This window comes from Scyliorhinus torazame, chromosome 20 (assembly GCF_047496885.1).
Source record: "Scyliorhinus torazame isolate Kashiwa2021f chromosome 20, sScyTor2.1, whole genome shotgun sequence".
NCBI classification, from domain to species: Eukaryota; Metazoa; Chordata; class Chondrichthyes; order Carcharhiniformes; family Scyliorhinidae; genus Scyliorhinus; species Scyliorhinus torazame.
The window spans coordinates 19,435,410-19,456,728 of record NC_092726.1 but is presented as its reverse complement, the minus strand read 5'-3'; the positions used below and the strand labels follow the sequence as shown (position 1 = coordinate 19,456,728).

Here is a 21,319-nt window from a genome sequence, read left to right as displayed (position 1 = left end):
CCTTGAGTCTGCTCCGCCATTTAATAAGATCATGGCTGATTTGATTGTGGCCTTAACTCCACTGTCCTGCCTGCCCCCATAATGCTTGTAGATCAAAGATTTATCCAACTCAGCCTTGAACATATCCAGTGATCTAGCCTTCACTGCTCTCTGGGGAAAAGAATTCCAGACTAATGACCCACTCAGAGAAGAAATTCCTCCTCATTTCCATCTTAAATGAGAGACCCTGGGCGGGATTCTCCACTCCCGCGCCGAAGTGGCCGCGCCGTCGTGATATCGCCGTTGAGGTTCACGATGGCGCGAAACGGCCCTTATCCCGACCGATTCAGGCCCTGACAATGGGCCAGGATCGGGGCCGCGTCATCTACACGCGCCAGGCCTTGTCGCCCGCGTAAAGGCGGCGCCGCATAGATGATGCGGCCGGCGCCGCATAACGGGCATCATCCACGCATGCGCGAGTTGGCCGGCGCCAACCCGCGCATGCGTGGCTGCCGTCCTTTCTAAGTCCGCCCCGCAAGAAGATGTCTGACGGATCTTGCGGGGCCGCGGAAGGAAGGAGGTCCTCCTTCAGAGAGGACGGCCCGATGATCGGTGGGCACCGATCGCGGGCCACCCCACATTTGAGGTACCTCCCCCCCGGTGCAGGATCCCCCCTCCCCCCCCCCGCAGGCCGCCCCCCCAGCGTTCACGCACCGTTCACGACGGCAGCGACCAGGTGTGGACGGCGCGGGGGGAACCCGCCGTTTTGGCCTGGCCGCTCGGCCCATCCGGGCCTCAGAATAGCGGGGGTGCCGGAGAATCGCCATTTTGGGTGTCGCCAGCGATTCTCCGGCCTGCGGCCCGCAAGACTCGACCGGGCCGTTCCCGCCGCTTGGGAGAATCACGGGAGGGCGTCGGACTGGCGTCCCGGGAAATTTTGGCCGCCCAGGCGATTCTCCCAACCGGCGCGGGAGTGGAGAATCTCGCCCCCTTTATTTTAAAACTGTGATCCCTCGTTCTAGATTCCCCCATGAGAGGAAACATCTTTTCAGAATCTACCTTGTCAAACTCTCTCAGGGTCTTATACGTTTTAATTCTAATTCTTTTAATCTCCCAACCTGCTCAATCTTTCCTTAAAAGACAACTCCATTGGGGCAGTGGTTAGCACTGGGACTACGGCGTTGAGGACCCGGGTTCGAATCCCGGCCTTGGGTCACTATCCGTGTGGAGTTTGCACATTCTCCCCGTGTCTGCATGGGTTTCACCCCCACAACCCAAAGATGTGCTGGTTAGGTGGATTGGCCATGCTAAATTGCCCCTTAATTGGAAAAATAATAATAATTGGGTACTCTTAAAAAAATTTTTTTAAATAAGCCAACCCCATCATCCCAGGAATAAGTCTAACAAATTTTTCGGAACTGCTTCCTATTCAAGTATATCCCTCCTGTAAACAGACCAAAACTGTACATAGTACTCTAGGTGCAGTCTCACAATTACAGCAAGACTTCTCTACTTTTATACTCCACCCCCTTGCGGTAAAGGCCAACATTCCATTATACTCCTGAAGGTGGGCAGAGTTAATCTTTGGACAGATTTTAACAAAAATTGATACATAATTAAGGTATTTCCCTGGGATGAAATTATTAGTTTTTGCCATTCTGGAATTTTTTGAAAAAACCCTTAACATTGAGAGAAAAGGCAAATTTAATTTTTTGTCAAATAATGTTTTGGGTTGTTTTATTTGAAATGTTGTTGATTGTTTTAGAAAGTTGTGGATTGTCTCAGCTGGTCGTGCAATGTGTCAAAGCTGTCAAAATGTGAGCATAGTTTTCAGAGCAGTTTGTTGTATATGGATTTGCCTAAAGCCTCTTCAATGTCTAAAGCCTCTTCAATGAGGTGGAAGTCCCATCAAGTGTTTTTTCAGCTTTATAGCAGGAGCTTCAGGGAGGAAAAGCCTCAAGGAAGAGTTGCATAATTATAATACCACTGAGTTAACAGAGTGGTGGCATGCATTCTGCTGGGTGCCCTCTTCACTTGCACTTGCTGTACCAGCATGCTTTTGTGATTCATGTATATGGACACTCAAATCCCTTTGTTCTGCAGCATTCTATAGTCTCTCTCCATTTAAATAATATTTTGCCTTTCAATTCTTCCTTCCAAAATGGACAACTTCGCGTTTTCCATATAATAATGATAACTATCCTCTATCCGCCAAGTTTTTGTCCAATCTACAAGCCAAAAGTCAGGAATGTGATGGAGTAGTCTCCACTTGTGTAGATAAGTGCAACTGCAACAACACTCAAGAAACTCAACACTATCCAGGAAAAGCATCCCTTCCACAAACATTCACTCCCTCCACCACTGGCGAAAGGCAGCAGTGTATACCATCGACAAGTGCAGAAACTCACAAAGGTAGCACCTTCCAAACTCACAACCGCCCACCGTCTGGAAGAGCAAGGGCAGCAGACACAAGGGGATACCACCAGCTGGAATTTCCCCTTCAAGTCACTCACTATCCCATGGAAATATATCACCGTTCCTTTACTGTCGCTGGGCCCCTTTGCAGATTCTTTGCAAGCGCCTCAAAACTTGCTTTCCTACCTATTCTTTCATAGCCAGCAAGTCTGACTATGATCCCGAATCAAAATTATTAATCTAGTTTGTAAATAGTTGATCACTGTGGCAGTCTACTGGTAACAGTTTACCAACCTAAAAATAACCCATTTATCCCAACTCTTTCCTGTTAATTAGCCAATCCTCTATCCATGCTAATATATCACCCGAACACCATCAGCTCTTATCTTGTGTATATTGCAAATTATCAATCCAAATACGCTACATCTACAGGTTCCTCTACTTCTCACATCCTCAAAGAACTCTAATAACAAACACAATTGCTCTTTTTCAAGAAACCATGTTCACTCTGTCTGATTGTATCATAATTTGTATCAGTAAATGTCCTGCGACAACCAATTTATCAATGAAGTCCAGCATTCTCTTAATGTTAGACTAGCTGTCCTATCATTTTCTGCTTCTTGCCTCCCTCTTCTTGAACTGAGGTGTGACATTTTCAGTTTTCCAATCTGCTGGGATATTTCCAAAATCTAGGAAATTTCAGAAGATTACAACCAGCACATCCACTGTTCCTGCAGCCACTTATTTTCAGACCATGGGCTGGATTCTCCATTTGGGAGACTATGTGCTGACGCTGGTGTGGGAACATTGACGGATCCACTGTCTGGTGGGGTGGCTAGCAGATACGCAGCTTAGAACCCCTGGCTGTAGCTGCGGATCTGGCCTGAGAATTGCCAGGTCCATGGCCGCGCATGCGCACGGCGGTGGCCTGCAGCGGCCGTGCTGTGTAGCATGGCACCAGCTGCGCTCTGACCCGGCCTGCCAAATAGTGCCCCCCTTTGGACAGGCTTTCTCCAATTTGTGCGTTCTAAGGCAAGCAATTCTCACATGTCAGTGAAGATGTTGCATCTATTTAGAGGAGTTTTCAGAGTGCCCTTGTAGCGTTTTGTCTGCCCTCCGAGTGAACGATTGCCATTGCGGAGTTTGGGGTAGAGCACTTGTTTTGGGAGACTTGTGTCGGGTATGCGGACAATGTGGCCCACCCATCACAGCTGGTCGAGCATGCCCAGTGCCTCAATACTGGGGATAGTGGCCTGGGAGAGGGCGCTCACATTGGTGATAGCTCTCCAAGGATTTGCAATGTCTGCTGTACATTGTCCATGTTTCTGATGCATACAGGAGGGCAGGGACCATGGCTGCTCTGTAAACCATGAGTTTGGTGCTGGGATTGACGTCTGAGACTTCAAATACTCGGTCCCTCAGGCATCCAAAGACTGCACTGGCACTCTAGAGTCGATGTAGAATTTTTTCTTCAATGTCTCACAAGCTATGGGAAGTGGTACACATTGTTCAAGAGCTCACCATGGATCCTGATGGTTGGGGGACAGGTTTGTTTTCCAGATGTTTAATCCGAGACCCATTCTCTCATGTGAATGTGTCAACGGTGGTTTGTAGCTTGGCCTCTGAATCTGCACACAGAAAGGCGTTTGTGTATTGTAGCTCAATGAGAGTTGGGCTGGTCTTGGTTCTGGCCTGGAAACATCGGACGTTGAACAATTTCCCGCTTGTACAATAGGTTCGCTCCATTCCAGCGGGGGAGCTTCAGTGTTGTTGCGAGGAAGATGGAGAAGAGCATTGGTGCGATGACGCAGTCCTGTTTGACCCCAGTTTGCACCCATATTGGGTCTGTGGTGGTTTTGTTGGTGGGGGTCACAGCTTGCATGTCATGATGGAGCAGGCGGAGAATGGTACCAAATTTCTGCGGGCAGCCCGAATTTGAGGAGAATTCTCCACAATCCCTCACGGTTGGCAAAGTCAAAGGCATTTGCAAGATCAAAGAAGGCCATGTACAGAGGTTGATGATGCTCCCTGCACTTTTCCTAGATTTGCAGAGCTGAAAATCATGTCCATTGAGTCTCTTGATGGGCGGAAGCTGCACTGAAACTCAGAGAGGAGCTCTTCAGCAACTAGGAGGATGTGGTTGGGCTGTATTCTCGCAGTGACCTTTTCCATGGCTGAGAGTGGGGAAATCTATCTGTATTTTCGACAGTTGGACCTGTCTCCTTTCTTGAAGATGATCGTAATTAAGGCGTCTCTGAGATCATCCGGCATGCTCGCTTCCTTCCAGACAAGGGTGATGAGGTTGTGGATTCTTGTCAAGTGTGCCTCTCCGCCACATTTTCGTACTTCTGCAGAGATTCCATCTCCCCCAGAGGCCTTTATGTTCTTAAGCTGTCGAATGGTTTTTTCACTCTCATGGCGAACTGGGGTTATGCTGAGATGGTGGCGGGTAGTGTGTTGCGGGATGGTGTCAAAAGTGCTTGTGTTGAAGGCTGTGTCTTGGTTGAAGAGGTCCTCGAAGTGCTCTCTCCAGTGGGCGTTGACTGCCTCTCTGTCTTTGATGAGCGCCTCTCAGTTTCTGGCTCTCAGTGGGGTGGGTCACTGGGTACTCAGACCGTAGATGGTTTTGATTGTGCTGAAGAAACCACGCACATCGTTGTTGTCGGCGGGTGACTGAGTCTACTGCGCTCTTTCCACCCACCATCTGTTCTTTAGGTCAAGAGTTATTTGTTGCATCTCGGCCTTCAGTTGCCTTTCGGCTTGTTTCCTCTCACTCGGGTTTTGGTGGAGCTGCCAGTTCAGGAACGCCTTGCGCTTGTGGTCAAGTACATCTTGGATCTCCTGATTGTTCTCGCCTTGGTGTTTGCTGTCGAGAGCCTGAGTTACCTCGCAGGTACTGACTATGATGGCTTTTAAGGCAGACCAACACACTTTGGTTGTCACCAGGTTAGCTGCAAGGGGCCGACTGAGTGGCTCTTTCTTCTCAGGGTCTTTGAGTCCAGCAACATTAAGTCACATCCGGCAGAGTTTCTTCTGCCTGTGCAGGTTTGGGGCCATGGTGATGCAGATAGTGGAGCGGATTAGTCGGTGGTCAGTCCAGCAGTCGTCGGTTCCGGTCATAGTGCAGCTGACGCGGATGTCTTTACGGTCCGTCGCGCGGATGATGATATGAAATGAAATAAAATGAAATGAAAAGTGCTTATTGTCACAAGTAGGCTTCAAATTAAGTCACTTGAAAAGCTCCTAGTCGCCACATTCTGGCGCCTGTTTCGGGAGGCTGGAACAGGAATTAAACCCACGCTGCTGGTCTTGTTCTGCATTACAAGCCAGCTGTCTAAGCCCACTGTGCCAAACCAGCCCAGAAGTCATATAGTGATATAGTCTATTGTATGACAGTGCTTGAGCGGGGGTGTTTCCATGAGGGCTTCTGATTGTCCCTCTGGTAGAATAGGGTGTTCTTGATGACCAGGTCATGTTCTGAACCATTTGTCAGGAGGAAGACTCTGTTGGCACTTATTTTACCTACACCTTCCCTCCCTCCCACGCTCTGCCAAAATTTTGCGTCCTTCCCGACTCTGAAGTCGCCGAGGAGAATCAGTTTGTCTCCCTTTGGGATGTAGGACAGCGGTGGTCAAGGCTGGAGTAGAATGCCTCTTTTGTCTTGTCCGTTACACCTAGGTTTGGGGCATAGGCACTGATGGCTATGATGTGGTTTCCAGGTTAGGGTGAGCCTCTCTCTCTCTTTATCTCTCTCTCTCTCCAGTCTCTGGTTGTCTGTCTCTCCGACTCTCACTGCACTACTCCCTTTGAGGTTTCCTGTGCTCTAAACAGCAGGTTCTTCACCATGTATGCTCTCTCGCCAGTCTCTGGTTTTCTGTCTCTCTTGACTCTCACTGCGCTGCTCCTTTTGAAGTTCATTGCTCTAAACAGCAGTTTCTTCCCCAGGTTCGCTCTCTCTCTCCAGACTCTGGTGTTGCGTCTAATGTCAGACTAATGTCAGATAATTGGAAAGCCAGTATGGATTTGTTACAGGAACATTGTGATTAACTGGTTTGATTTGAGTTTTCTGATGAGCCAATTGAAAGGATTGATGAGGATAATGTGAGTAATAAATGTAAATGCCGCCACAGTCTGCTTTCCCTTTGAGAGAGAGCTAACTGGTGGTGATTTAACCTGCGGGTCACCACATGTTGGGCGAGGGGCAAGATTGAGAAGGCAGGGCCTTCATGAACAACCTCAGCCGGTACAGGAATTGAACCCGCACTGTTGGCATTGCTCCACATCACGAACTTTAACTTCAGCCTGCCGAATCTCGCCCATGGTGTACATGGACTTCTGTAAGGCATTTGATAAATCCCAGAATTATAAATTTTAGTATTTTAAGAGGTACCACTGTTGCTAACTTTTGGTTGGTTCAATTGGCTCTGTTTTATAACCTTTGCTCTAGAGTCGCCAGGTATCTTTATGATACCGCCACGAGGTTCAACTAAAAGGCCAATACTTAGCTTCGGACTGGCCCACCGGGTCAGGGGAACAAATGGCCTTTCGTTCAGGTCCTGAGTCTGCAGGATTCAAAAGCTGGTATTGACTGGTAACTAGGAGCGCCTATCTCGTAGCGAGCGTTGACTTGAGACTTACTTGTTTTGAGGCCGCTGGACAGTTCACTCTCAGGGGTTGCTTCGCGTTGCTGAGTGACCCTGTCAAGGAGGACGATTTGAACTTGGGGGCTTTGCTTTATAGTCCCCAGGGGCTTCCCGCCCTTTGGGGCGGACCCCGTACCTGGTTTCGAGTGATTGGACTTCGTTCCAATCACTTGGTTCGATTTCTCCAATACTGGAGCAGTTCCCTGATCGTTGGGCGGTCTTTAAGTGTCCGTTAACCTCTTTTGTGTTGGCTCCTGCTAGCGCCGAAGAGTCTGGCTTGGCTTTGTTTACCTTAAAATGTTTTGATTGTTCCCGGGGATCGCTCATTAATATGTAGATGGCTGCTACGTTACTATGCAGATGGCTGCTGGTTTCAGTGCTGTCTGGTTCCTTACAGGTCTTAATACACATGATTTCTGTATTTGCTAGTCTTTGCCTGTGTTGGCTGAATTTCCCTTCAGCCTTTGCGGTTCTCCATTTTAAGTCGGGAAGTGGCCAATTCAGGTGGCTACACAACATAACAGGGTTGTTAAAAAAGGAATAAAAAGGGAGTGGCATAGATATGAAGTTGGTTGACTGGCAGGAAAATAGTGGTAAGACCACAGAAAATAGGAACAGGAATAGGCCATTCGGCCCCTTGAGCCTGCTCCGCCATTCAATAGGATCATGGCTGAATTACCTCATGTCCACTTTCCTGCCCTTTCCCCGTAACCCTTGATTCCCTGACTGGTCAAGAATCTATCAATCTCAGCCTTAAATATACACAAGAAACTCTCTGTGGTAAGGAGTACCAAAGACTCTCAACCCTCTGAGAGAAGAAATTCCTCCTCATCTCAGACTTAAATGGGCACCCCTTTATTCTGAGACTATGCCCTCTGGTCCTCGACTCTCCCATCAGGGGAACATCCTCTCAGCATTTACCCTCTCAAGCCCTTAAGAACGCTTGTTTTTCAGACAGGAGGAAAATAAAGAGTGGGGTTCCCAAAGGTCGGTACCTAGGATCATGGCTTTTCTTGATCTGTATTCATGGCCTGGACTCAGGTATGCAGGGCACAATTTCAAAATTTTCTGTGCTCTAAACAGTTGTTCAGTATTGCAAACTGTGAGGAAGATAGTCATAGACTTCAAGGGGATATAAACAGGCTTGTAGTTTGAGAGACATGTAGCAGATGAAATTTAATGTAGAGAAATGTGAAGTGATACATTTTAGAAAGAACGAGGCGACGTGATGTAAAATAAAGGATACAGTTCTAAAAGGAGTCTAGGACCCGGGCGGAGGGGGGTGGTGTGTGCAAATTGCTGACGGTGACAGGGTGAGTTGCGAAAGTGGTAAAAGGGCACATAGGATCCCTGGCCTTCAAAAATGAGCATAAAATAAAAAACAAGGGAGTTACGGTGAACCTTTCAAAAGCACTGGCTTAACCTCTGGGCATCACACTTCCCTCCTCATATCCAACACTTTTTGGTACATATTATCACAAAATTAAAGTACAGCTGATTGTTATTTCTCACAGACAATGAGCCACTAAAATAGAACAGTTCTACTGTATATTACACAGAATATTAGATTCTCAGATGAACCAAATGCACTGAAGTATGGTTGTCCCATTTTTCGCATTCACCAAGCCAGCCAATCAATTAAGGGCCCTACATTAGTTACTGGAGTAAACTTTACAATCCCACCGCTGCAGGAATCGTCTCGGGTGGGGTGCAAAATTTGGCAGGTCCATTTATATGTTTGTTGACTTCGGGCAGGAATTTCTGGTCTTGGGGCGGGCATGACTAGAAAATCTCATCCACTTTGTTTACAGCTTGAAAATCATAAGTGGCATGAGGAAATTCAAAAAAGGAAAAGGATCAAATAAATGTCTTCAGACCACAGTCCAGAAAGAGTTATATTTTTCCACAAACGTAAAGTGGTCTTTTTCACTTCTCTCCTTGTAATGTATATAATCTGGTCACAACTTTTCTACAAACTAGGGGCTTCTCACAGTAACTTCATTTGAAGCCGACTTGTGACAATAAGCGATTTTAATTTTAATTTTTTCATTTCACTGCACGTCACTTCGATTGATAGCACATTTCCTTTCAAAGATTTTGGGAACCCTGGAAACCTTAATCAGTCCCAACTGCTTGCAGTTAAAAGAGAGAGGGGGCAGGGTTTCCCAGCGTTGCCTACCACTGGGATCGTCCGAAAGTCAATGGACTTTTGGCTGGCCGTCACATCTTCCGCAGTGGGTCCCGCCACGGCAGTGTCAGAAAATCCCGGCCTGAGACTTTGCTCAAATTTAGGTTCAAAGGGTTATCGTGTATTACCTATCTTAATTCAACAGACAAGATTGTACATTGTTGCCATCGTGGAACCTATTGTTTTACAATTTCCAAATAATCAATGAGTGTAGCAAGTTACTGCTACTAAAGCTGTTTCCTTTCCAGGAAAGGAAATTTGAAAAAAAGTTCAAATAAACCATGTCAAGCCAAGTGTAAATTTGTTAACAAGTTTTTCAACTCAAAAATATGATTAGAAATACAATAACTCAGGACAGCACGGTGGCGCAGTGATTAGCTCTGCTGACTCACGGCAACGAGGTGCCAGGTTCGATCCCGGCTCTGGGTCACTGTCCGTATGGAGTTTGCACATTCTCCCCGTGTTTGCATGGGTTTTGCCCCTACAACCCAAAGATGTGCAGGGTAGGTAGGTGGATTGGCCACGCTAAATTGCCCCTTAATTGAATAAAATGTATTGGATACTCTAAATTTATTTTAAAAAAGGAATATGATAACTCATGAATGAACTTAGCCATGTCAATATGGCAATAATTTTAGAAATGTTCTTTAATTGAGATAATTTCATATTTATAGAATTAATATACAATAAAATAATTGTACTTCAGCATAATGTTAAGAAATAAATCTTCACTAAGGAACTTACTTTAATTATTATTTCAAATCATGAAATTATTTTTAAATTAAATCAGAATGCAGCTTTCAACAAGTCAACCACAACACATTCAATGCCGCAATTTTGGTCAAATTTTATTTCCATGATTATCGAGAACCTAGAAACCATAATCAGTCCCTTGTTAGCAGTTGAAAGAGAGAGGACGGGATTTTCTGGCCCCTCTTACTTTTTTTTTCAATTAAATCTTTTAAAATATTTAGAGTACCCAATTCATTTTTTATTTCCAATTAAGGGGCAATTTAGCGTGGCCAATCCACCTACTCTGCACATCTTTAGGTTGTGGGGGCGAAACCCACGCAGACACAGGGAGAATGTGCAAACTCCACACGGACAGTGACCCAGAGCCGGGATCGAACCTGGGACGTCGGCGCCGTGAGGCAGCAGGGCTAACCCACCGTGCTGCCTGGCCCCTCTTACTTGAGGGATCTTGCTGTACTGCAGTAGTCGACCCTCCTCAGCAGATTCCCCATCAGTGGGGCGGGTGAGTCATGCAAAAGCCCAGAGACTTTGTCGGGACTGCAATATCCTGCGGGCAGCCAATGACTCACTGTATCCACCGTGGGAAAATCCTCCACGGCGGGGGGGGTGGTGGGGGGTTGGAATATCCCAGCCAGAGTCTTCCTCAAATTCAGGTTCAAACCTACTCGGTGATCCTGGTCAGATGAGGGACACACAGTTTCTCATGCCTAGAATGTTTACAATATCTTTTAGGAGTCCATGAATATCATCATTTAAATGATGAAGTCTAGGAGCAGTGAAAGTCCAAAGAGATCTAGGGGCCATGCACACAGATCTAGTCAGGTATTTAATCAAAAAGGCGAATGAAATGTTACCTGTTATATCTAGCAGAATAGAATATAAAAGGGAGAAGTTTTTCTACAGTTATACAAAGCCCTGGTTACACCACAATTGTATGGTTTGCGGCACTCCACCGTAAAAACTATGGCCATGATCTACTGGCCGCATCCCACCAAAACCGGGGCGAGGTGCGGCCGGTAGATCCCGGGAGAGGCCTTTCCCCCGGGATTCCCAACGGCCGGTACACCTCGCGAGACACTGCGGTCTAAATCACGCCTACATTGGGGGGGGGGGGCGCCCTGTGGTCGGCCTTTGGTACTGCTGGTGCCACCTGGACAGCTTGGCACTGTCAACCTGGCACCTGGGCACCCTGGCAGTACCACCTGGATGTCAATCTGGCACTGCCAGGGTTCGCAGGTGGCACGACCAGGATGCCAGGCTGGCAGTGCTAAGGTGTCAGTCTGAAATTTTGCCCACACCTGGGATCAGGCCCATGTGCCCTGCGTGTGTTCCCCTTATAGTTGAGTTGGGGCATTGAGGAGGTCCGGGACTGCATCTGGCAGTTGAGTGATCAGGATGCAATTTTTAAATGGCATCCCAATCTCTTCCTGCACTGAAGAGCTCCGCTCGCTGGAGTTCTTCAATGCAGGAAATGATGCTGAATGCAGCCTCTGGGGGGCGGGTTTCCTGCCAGGACACTAAAATAAAAGTGCCATTAGAGAGTGGGGCCATTCCCGTAGACTATTTATTTAAAGTTAGATCACGCCCTATAAATTGGCCTTGTAAGATTTAGCAAACACCCCGAGTAAAAATAAGAACAAAGGTTTATTTACAAACGATATATATATATACTTCCCGGTAGACCCCTACTAGGTTGCTTCTGGTCGGTGCCTTGCTGGCCAACCTTATATATACTGGGTAATTGAGACACCCCGCCCTTAGTGGAGGGAGCTTGTACTCTACAAGGAGCATGTGGAAGACGAGCATTTTCACCCCTAGGTCCCATGTGGGATATTACATTAATTGGAAAATTAATTGAAAAGCAGACATAACCTTAAAGTGAGAGATAGGCCACTCAGTAAAAAAGTTAAGAAATACTTCTTCAAACAAATGGTGGCAGAAGTGTGGAACCCTCTCCCACAAAAAAGAACAGTATAGAATCAAAGAATCATAGAAAAGTCATAGCACAGTAGATGTGAGCTCAATAATTATTTTAGTGCTGGCAACTCTTTAAAGAGGGTTCTTTGTAGCAAGAAGTTGCAATATAAATCATGAAGGGGAAACTCAATCAAACATTTCACTGAAAATCTCATTACATGTAAAATCTCATTACACGTAAAAAAGTTCTCAGAATGAAACATTGGGTGGAAATTTCCCGTATATCAACAAAGGCCGATATCAAGCAAGAAAAGCAGCATTGACACACACACAACAGCGGTTTTCTCTGTCTTATCGTTCTTGGGATTTGTCCAAAAAGTATAAATGGGTGGGTCCCATGACTGAATGCCAGCAGGGCGGGTGTGATTGAGCCCACCCCGGCAACTACGACGTCCCTCAAAGATAGAAGTGCTGTTATTAAAAGCCTCCTCAGTGCATAATAGTTCATTTGGAACCCTGTGCCAGGCCCGAGTAGTCACTGGACATGACATCCATCCCACCCTCCCCCTCCTGGAGCGATGCACTCACCTGGGGCAAAATTCTCCGGTTTCGGCGCAATGTCTGCCGACTGGCGCCCAAAACGGCTCCGCATCTTGGGGGGCCGAGCCCCAACCTTAAGGGGCTAGGCCCGCGCCGGACGAATTTCCGCCCCGCCAGCTGGGGCGGAAATGACATCTCCGGGCGGCTCATGCGCAGGAGCGTTAGCGGTCGCTGACGGCATTCCCGCGCATTTGCAGTGAAGGGAGTCTCTTCCGCCTCCGCCATGGTGGAGACCGTGGCGAAGGCGGAAGGGAAAGAGTGCCCCCACGGCACAGGCCCGCCCGCAGATCGGTGGGCCCCAATCGCGGGCCAGGCCACTGTGGGGGCACCCCCCGGGGCCAGATCACCCCAGGAACCCGGAGCCCGCCCGCGCCGCCTTGTCCCACTGGTAAGGTAGGTGGTTTAATCTACGCTGGCGGGACAGGCATTTTAGCGGCGGGATCGCGGGGGGGGCCCGCCAATCGGCGTGGCGCGATTCCCGCCCCCGCCGAATATCCGGTGCCGGAGAATTCGGCAACCGGCGGGGGCGGGATTCACGCCCGCCCCCGGCGTTTCTCTGACCCGGCGGGGGGTTGGAGAATCTCGCCCCTGAGCTCCTCTGGGCCCTAACGCTGACATGAATGGACTTTCTTATGGGGTGGGGGGGGGGGGGGGGGGGGGGGGAATGGTCCAGGTGCACAGGCCTGATAATGAGATGTAAATGTATTCAAATTATGTTACTGACGCGCCCTGTCTCTGATAGAGGAGGGGAAAATCACACCATGCACTTACGTCGGCATCAAAAACGATTTGATAATCCAGGATATTTTCTGCTCCGATTGCCAAACCCACCTGACTAAACAGGAGTTGAAAATGGCAGCCATTAATTTCTCAATGGTTGCTAATGAAAAGTGAATTTTGAATAGATCTGGGAAAAGATATTTTCACTCAAAGGGTGATAAAAGTTTGACTTAATCCACATAATCCACACAATCCAGAATGTCAGCAGTGTGATATGGAGTACAGGAGGGAAGAGCTCAATGGATCAAACGGTCTTTTCCTGCCTTGGATTTTTTTTATGCCCTTATTTTGTGATTTTTTTTTTCAAATGTTAATTTTTAAATCTATTACATCTTATTGGTGTAATTATTCCACTTGTTCTCTTAAACACGTTATTTTTTACTTTAAAATATGGCGATATGGATTATAAACCATTGTAGTGCAACTTTCTTTTTCTCATGTTCCCACAGATTTGACATTGGCGACTGCTGCACCCCAACATCACATTGCAACTTCAATCAAAATTGAACCACAAGATCACTACAACTCCTACAAACACAGTGGGAATTCAGTTGTTGAGAGTTACACAGTGCTTGGTAGCTGCAGACCCTCCAACTCTTATAGCCTGGGCAATGTCTATCCTTATCATTCTTACTATGCAAGGCCAACCCTGCCTTCCATTAACAATTTTCATCCAAGATATTCATTTTCTTATGGATATTATGGTTATGCAAGTAACCAATTATTTCCCACATCATTCCTTAATTATGGCAGAAATGATACAAGACCAGGGAGTTTCTCAGGAAACAGCTTTGAGAAGAAGCCTGATGTACAGGAGCTGTGTGCTACTTTCAATCTTGCCCTCAGAAATAACAGGATTGATTGCTCCGACCAGGCTACAGAGATGACACCAAAGCAGACTCATCAACCCATCTTCCAAGGAGGAACGGGATTACTTTCTCAAACATCTTTATCCACAGCATCCAATCAGTCACATCAAATACATCAAATACCTGAGGAAGTCAAAAGAGTTTCACAAAATGCAAACAATGTAAATCGATTTATCAAACAAGAGCCAGATGACTCTGCTTCCTATTCCCAATCCTGTCATGGAGTTTCAATGAATGTCCACGGAGTAAACAATACCTTTTCTGCTTTACAAATGCCATCCAACATAGCCCATCAAGGAAAATCATGGGATATGTTTAAACCAAATGGTAGTTTGATGTCAACTGGAACATCTGGACATGAAAAACCATGGGGCTTATTCGAGAGTACCAAGTTAACTAATACAAATGTTCATGAAAAATGGAACTCAATAGCATCTAACAGGAATGCAACAGGATTACCTGCAACAAATATGCAAGAAAAGCCATGGAATTTACTTACAGATAACAGAGGTGCACCACCAGTGCAAAGTGCAAATCTTCAGGAAACAATATGGGATTCGTTTAAAACTGGTGAAACCATCTCACCACCCTCCATGTCATCAAATGTGAATCTCAAAGACAAATTATGGGAACCTGTGAAAATACAAAACAACTTGTCAATGATATCTGGCCTACAAGATAAACCATGGGATTTGTACAAAATAAGTAACAGTAAGTCTTCAGTATCCAGCATAAACCTGCATGAGAAAGTGTGGGGTGAAAATGGAACAATGTTACCCAGCACAAATATGGAAGGCAAGCAATGGGATCTTTACAAAGTAAATGAAAATAAGCCAGTATTACATAATGCAGACCTACAGGAGCAGCTCTGGGATGCTTACTGTATGAATGAAAGCATGGATGACTTGCCACCTGAGAATGTTAAAGAGGAAGAAGAGGAAGTGTGGTCTGACAGTGAACATAATTTTTTGGATGGGAACATTGGCGGGGTTGCTGTGGCACCAGCTCATGGTTCTATTTTGATTGAATGTGCCAGAAGAGAGCTTCATGCCACTACTCCATTAAAAAAACCAAACCGATGTCATCCCACACGGATATCTCTTGTGTTTTACCAGCATAAGAACTTAAATCAGCCAAACCATGGCTTAGCTCTCTGGGAAGCAAAGATGAAAATCCTTGCAGAAAGAGCAAAACAAAGGCAGGAAGAAGCAGCAAGATTAGGCTTGCCTCTGGTAAACACCAAACTTCTTGGGAAAAAACGCAAATGGGGCAGTGCACCAACTGCAGATACTGAACATGACAAAAAGGACTATTTTCCCACACGTCAGGCAATGACCATCACAACAAACACTGTTATCACTGTGTCTTCATATGCCTATACCCAGGTAACAGGACCCTACAACCGCTGGATTTGAGATATGTACAACCTTGCGGCCATTTTACCTCACTACAGCAGCTGTTTCTGTTGCTGGTTGCGGTGCTTTCCTCTGATGAATATACTGTAGAGGGGAAATTCCACTCAAGTGCAAATCATCTCGAAAGCTGCACTCTGAGCAAAGAATTTTGATTGCAATCGAAAATTTTCTGGTTTTAGCAATCTAATTTATATATCTACACGTTTTTGAACTTATAGTTGCCCATCATACTGAGGGGTAAAAAGAAAACTTTCTATGTCAAATTAGAAAAATAGTATTTATTGTACACCTTTCGTTGTATTTGTTGTTCAAAAAATAATCATTTGTTAGAGAAGCAGCTACTACTTCAGGGCCAGGTTAATTCCGACAGATTACAACATCTCAAACTGTTGAATTATATTTGTAGGGCATCATCTGAAGCAAAACTAAAAGAAAACGAAACTGGTGCTTTTAAAAAAGTAAGTTTACAGCACAGAGTTCATTTTTAGTCAAAACAGTAAAAATCATCTACACAATTCTTAGCCCAGCAACTTAAATTTGTAAAATGTATTCCGCTGGCCTGGCTGTTGGTGCTCTAAACCTTATTAGCCTGATGTTTCGATTGAAACATTAAACACATGCACTTATATGTAAAAAATAAATCCCATTGTGCCGTTCAGAGGTAAATTATAATGGCAATTAATATCATGGTGCTCGTCCAGCTCATTGTTTTTACAATTCTCTTAACATCTCATTTCACTGAAAAAGGAAATTTACAGTGCATCTAATGTACTCGCTAAAGCTAGCATAACTGATAATGCTGAAATCATTTTATGACTTATCATCTAGTTGTGTTTCACTAAACATCTGATTTGTAATTGCAGTAAAACCTGTACTTTTGTCACCACAATTTTCAAATTTTTTCTCCTAGCTATAACCATTTGAACAAAAAATGGATCAGGAAACCAAATTAACAAGATTATTTTCTTTTACTGCGATAAAGATAAAAAATATTCCAGGACATTGCAATTTTAGACCAAAATATAGATTTAATAATTGAACTGTACTAATGATTACCAGATTTATTTCTGTGTCTACTGTCAAGCTAACTAAAATTTCCAGAGCTTCAAATGTACTCAAGATACATGTTGTGCTTCACTCAAAAACGAAAGGTTTTACTATAATGACAATGCACCACCAGTCTGAAAGGTAGGCCTGTCATCATGCTGTCATTAGATCTGCATTCAGGTGCCTCTTAAGAGTGCTGAGATTCAAATGGCAGTTGATTTAATTTTTGTTTTACTCTTAATTTTACACCATTGGTATAAAAACGAACAGCAGGTTGTGTATTTCACCTGCATTCTATCCTTCAATTTTAAACTGTAAATATATTAAAAACATTTTAAAGCACTTTCACCTTGATTTTAAAATGACAACTTGAAGTAGTTTATTTAACAGATAATTATTGGGAGAACTACTGTAAATAGCTGCAGAATTTTTAGCGAAATATTTCTCCACCTTCTTGCATTTTTTCATTTAATCTTCCAAAAATATGTTTTAGAGATTAATAATGTAAAATGATATGGTTAGTCTGTTGGTTCTTGAATTCTACTCATGTTCTGACACTGATAAAGCCCAAAAGTAAATTCGGAATTACTTTTTGGGATCGTTGAAATACTTGTTTTTGATTGAAACCATGCTTTAAATAGCCCATAGGTATGAAGTACCAGTTATTTTGCCACACTGAAGCAAGCACAGTGCTGTTAAATTTGATACATAAATCACAATTTATACCCTCTTAAAGTAAGCAATCACCAATCCAACCTGTAGTATTTCTGAAGTAGATGTAGAAATAGGAGAATGGTTTATGATCCATGCTTACTGTACTTAACAATTGTTCTATATTGAAACCAATAGGTGTTTACCCAGTTTCACATTTTAAAATGCATGTTATGTTTAATCTCCTGAGTTTTTAAAATGGGGTATTGAATTACTTGCATGAAAATAGATCTACTGATTTTGTACAAATGCTTAATATTTTGACCAAATTTCCTCCACTGAGATTGTGTTCAGCTTTGAGGAAATCACTGTACAGTTTAAAAATGGCATTTTTATTTTTTTATTCCAACAACAGTATACCTGTACATCTAATGTAGTGTTTCACATACAGCAGAAAGGACTGTGATTTTAAATAAAATGGTCAATTGTGTACATCACAAGGAAAGCAAATTTAATCTTAAAAGAAAATATAATTGACAAGGACATTTTATAAGGCATATTGACCTCCACAAAACAAACTGTAAATATTCTAATTTTGGTTGGTTCTATTCAAATGAATTCATGTGCCTTCCTTGATTATTTTGTGTCTAATGTCCAAAACCAACAAACCACCCAGAGGACATAATTGAAGCCTTACACCCGTCCCAGTACAAAGTTCAAAATAAGTCTAAAATTGGACAAACAAGTCACCAGTCCATAATATTAATTGCATACCATATTTCCCAGTCGATCTAATCAAATATTTACAATATAAACTAAGTTTGGATTCTACACAATTTAAGAAATTGATTAGTAGTATGTTACAGTGTACATGTCATAGATGCCATTCTTAAACTAGAAGAACAATACCTCAGATTTCAATGTGTTAAATAATTGAGTATATTTTCTGAACAGGCTTCTGAATACATTAATCCTTTGAGGACTATATTAATATTTACAATATTAATAAAAGAATTTCAAAAAAATTCAGGCAATAACAGTGATATGAGAACATCAATCAAAACTTATTTTGTAGCACTTTGGTGGTATGGATTATTGAAAGATTACATTATTCCATTCAAGGAATTGCTCCTGCTACAGAAAATTGAATAACCAAAATATTAACTTTTGCCATTGTTTCATTCGTTTGTCACAAAATGTAATACACAATTTACTATGTTTCACTAAACTGTGTTTAAGCTGAGTGCTTTGACAAAGCAGGACTGATCTTGCCAACCATCCTCCAGATGCACACAATCCTGCAAGTAAAATGTTCCTGTCCACATAGGAATCCTAATGTGAACTGAGGACGAGTGTCAAATTTCAAAAAAAAAGCTTAAGTTCAAAATATATGATCCTCAATTGACAGTCCAATGCTCTACCATTGGAGTACAAAACTCGATTCATTCTGTATCATTTTCTCCCCTCATAATCTTAAAAAAATAGTTCAGCCAGGTACAAAGAAAATGTAGTACTCAAAGGATTGACTGAATTGGTATTACACTCTTGCATGCCATGTTGCAGCACTATTTCAATAATGATGTGGATTCCTCCCCTTACCCTCAACACACTCAGGCCAATCTTTGAAGATTAAGTTTATTAGGTTTTTATTTCCCTTATTACTGAAAGTGCAGTATAAAAGCTCTCCTGAGCAACAGGTAATTCTAATTCCTGAAACTAAACCTCAGGAATTATTTCTGTATGTGCAAACACTAAAGGGTGCTAAAATAAATAACTAAATGTGAAATACCAGCAATTTGTACTCACTGTAAGAGCCTGACATAACTTGAATTATATGCAGGGTAGCTTTTCTTACTGTTTCATAACTTAATGTGGCTAAAGACCACCAACATGCTACTTGTATTTGCTGGTTAAATTTAGAGAAGTGCAGTATTTATTTCCAAATCTCAAATGATCTGAGTTGGGCAAATTTGTCAAAGACGAACATAAATGCCACTGAAAAAATTTCCATGCAAATACTACATTAGCTGTTGCACAAGGCAAAATTGAAAACTGCTGATTCAAATCCATTGTACTGTGAAAATTAAAATTTCTTGAGGGAAAAAAGCAGAAATTGAAATTTGGCCTTGAGCCTCAATTTTCCATCAGCAAATAGCAGTAATACTTAAATTGTTGAATTATAACTTGTAACTAAATTGCTTGTAGCACAGCTTTTAAATTCTGTAAAACAACATATCCCTTGTCAAAATTACGTTAAATAGAATGTTGAAAACTCAAAATATCTACTAAATTAAATAAACCAATCAGAATTAACTAAGATCAAATTAAAATATATGTTCCTTGTGTTTAAAGGGAATGTTTTTCAAATAAAAGCTTTCACCAACCTTATTCATTTATGTTTCAGCATAGAGCACAAATCACATTAAAATGCATCATTACATCACTTGCACATGATTTTGTTGTCACAAGAATGATGTACTGCTCTTTTGCCTCTCCAGACAATAAAATGTTCATCACAAACATATTTTCATTAAGAAAATAAATATCAACTCTTTAAACCCAATCTCATGTCAGCCCCTAAAGTACAAGAATAGGTCAGATTTAAACCTGTTGGACTAAATCACTTATGTCAAACCTCATATATTAGGAAAATGACATTGGATTCTGAAACCTTTGATTTATGAATTATGCAAGCTAACATTTGCTAATCATGGAATGCTGATTACCAACATTGAAAATCCACTACCACCAGCTCATCAGATAGTGTGGCATTGAACTTGAGCCCTGGTGCTATTTAATGAATAATGTTCCTCACACAAATCTGGAAGCATCTTGAATGTTAAACCTTGCAATGTTGTCCATTGACATTCAAAAGTAGCTCGGCAGAAACAAGCACATTATCAACTGCATTATGTTTTCTGCCATAGCCTGGCATAATTCAGTGAAACAGATTTTGAGATTTGCAATCATTTATAATGTGACCTGCTGAAAGGTGCTAAAATATTCTTCAATAAAATGCTACAGCTTAAATTAAGTTGGTGTTCAATGTCACTTTCACAAATATTTACAAAATTAAAAATTTGATTCAGAATTAAAAGTATTTTCAATAATGCAACATAAATATCTTGTCAGAAAGAACAGAAAATCCATAAGAAATCCTTTACTTTACAGCCTCAATTTAGTTTAAGCAAGTTTTATTGCACAGCTTTGGTAGACATGTATCTATAGTATGTACGCAAATATTGTTTTCAGTGTAGACACAGCGCACTCAATTAGGTGCATAGACATACAATGTTAACACATAGTTAAATTGAAGTTTCTTGTATTAAAATGTGACATCTAAGGAGAAGTATGTTAAATGTGTGTATTTTTGGTGCAACATTCTTATGGTAAAATGATTTAAGGCAGCTCAGCTTCACATGGCCTTTCTGGTTTCTTCAATTACAAAAATGTTAGCTTTTGTTACCCATTTTGCAGCAACATGCTTGCATTGCCTGTGCTCAAATGTTGGCATAAATTTTTCCATGTGGCTTTAATTTGTATATCAGTATTTGTAAATATGAAGTATGTTTTAAACTTCTTCCAAATTGCTTTTATATTTTCTTTTGTTTTTATTTGAGGTGCTATTCAATTTGTCCAGTCAGGTGTTTCTCCTCCCCCTTTTTTAATAAATGTTTGTGTTTTGGTTGTACAGAAATATGGATTCTGTTTGGTGACTTCCTTGTCCTAAAACCCAGGAATATATGTTTTTCCTACATTCCTTAAATAACTTCTAACATTAGGGAAATGTTGTAGTTGAGATGCAAATAAGCATGGCTTTCAAAAAATTTGAATTGATTAAAATGTTTTTTTTAATTTTCCAATATTAGGGCATGCTTTCTTCACTTTGGTAACTAGAATTATAACTCAGTGCTTTTCTGGCAAGATACATTTCCTTTAAAAAAAATTATGGGCAATAGGCTATACTTTTCAATGGGTAGGTAGATAAATAACATTAAATATGAACTCTGTGGTATTCCCACAGATACTAAACTTTAAAGATTCACGGGTAAAATCTTCCAT

General features: G+C 42.7%; 1 protein-coding gene across 5 annotated transcripts in view; it reads left to right on the top strand.

Moving 5' to 3' along the window:
- The window catches only part of LOC140396939 (methylcytosine dioxygenase tet3-like), a 532,260-nt gene extending 511,306 nt beyond the window's left edge, over positions 1-20,954 (top strand). For all 5 annotated transcript variants that reach the window (XM_072485882.1, XM_072485885.1, XM_072485884.1 and 2 more), the window contains one exon: positions 13,725-20,954. In XM_072485882.1, the coding sequence (XP_072341983.1) occupies positions 13,725-15,559 (1,835 nt within the window). In that variant the 3' untranslated portion in view covers positions 15,560-20,954. The remainder of the gene's footprint in view (positions 1-13,724) is intronic.
- Positions 20,955-21,319: the final 365 nt, after the last annotated feature.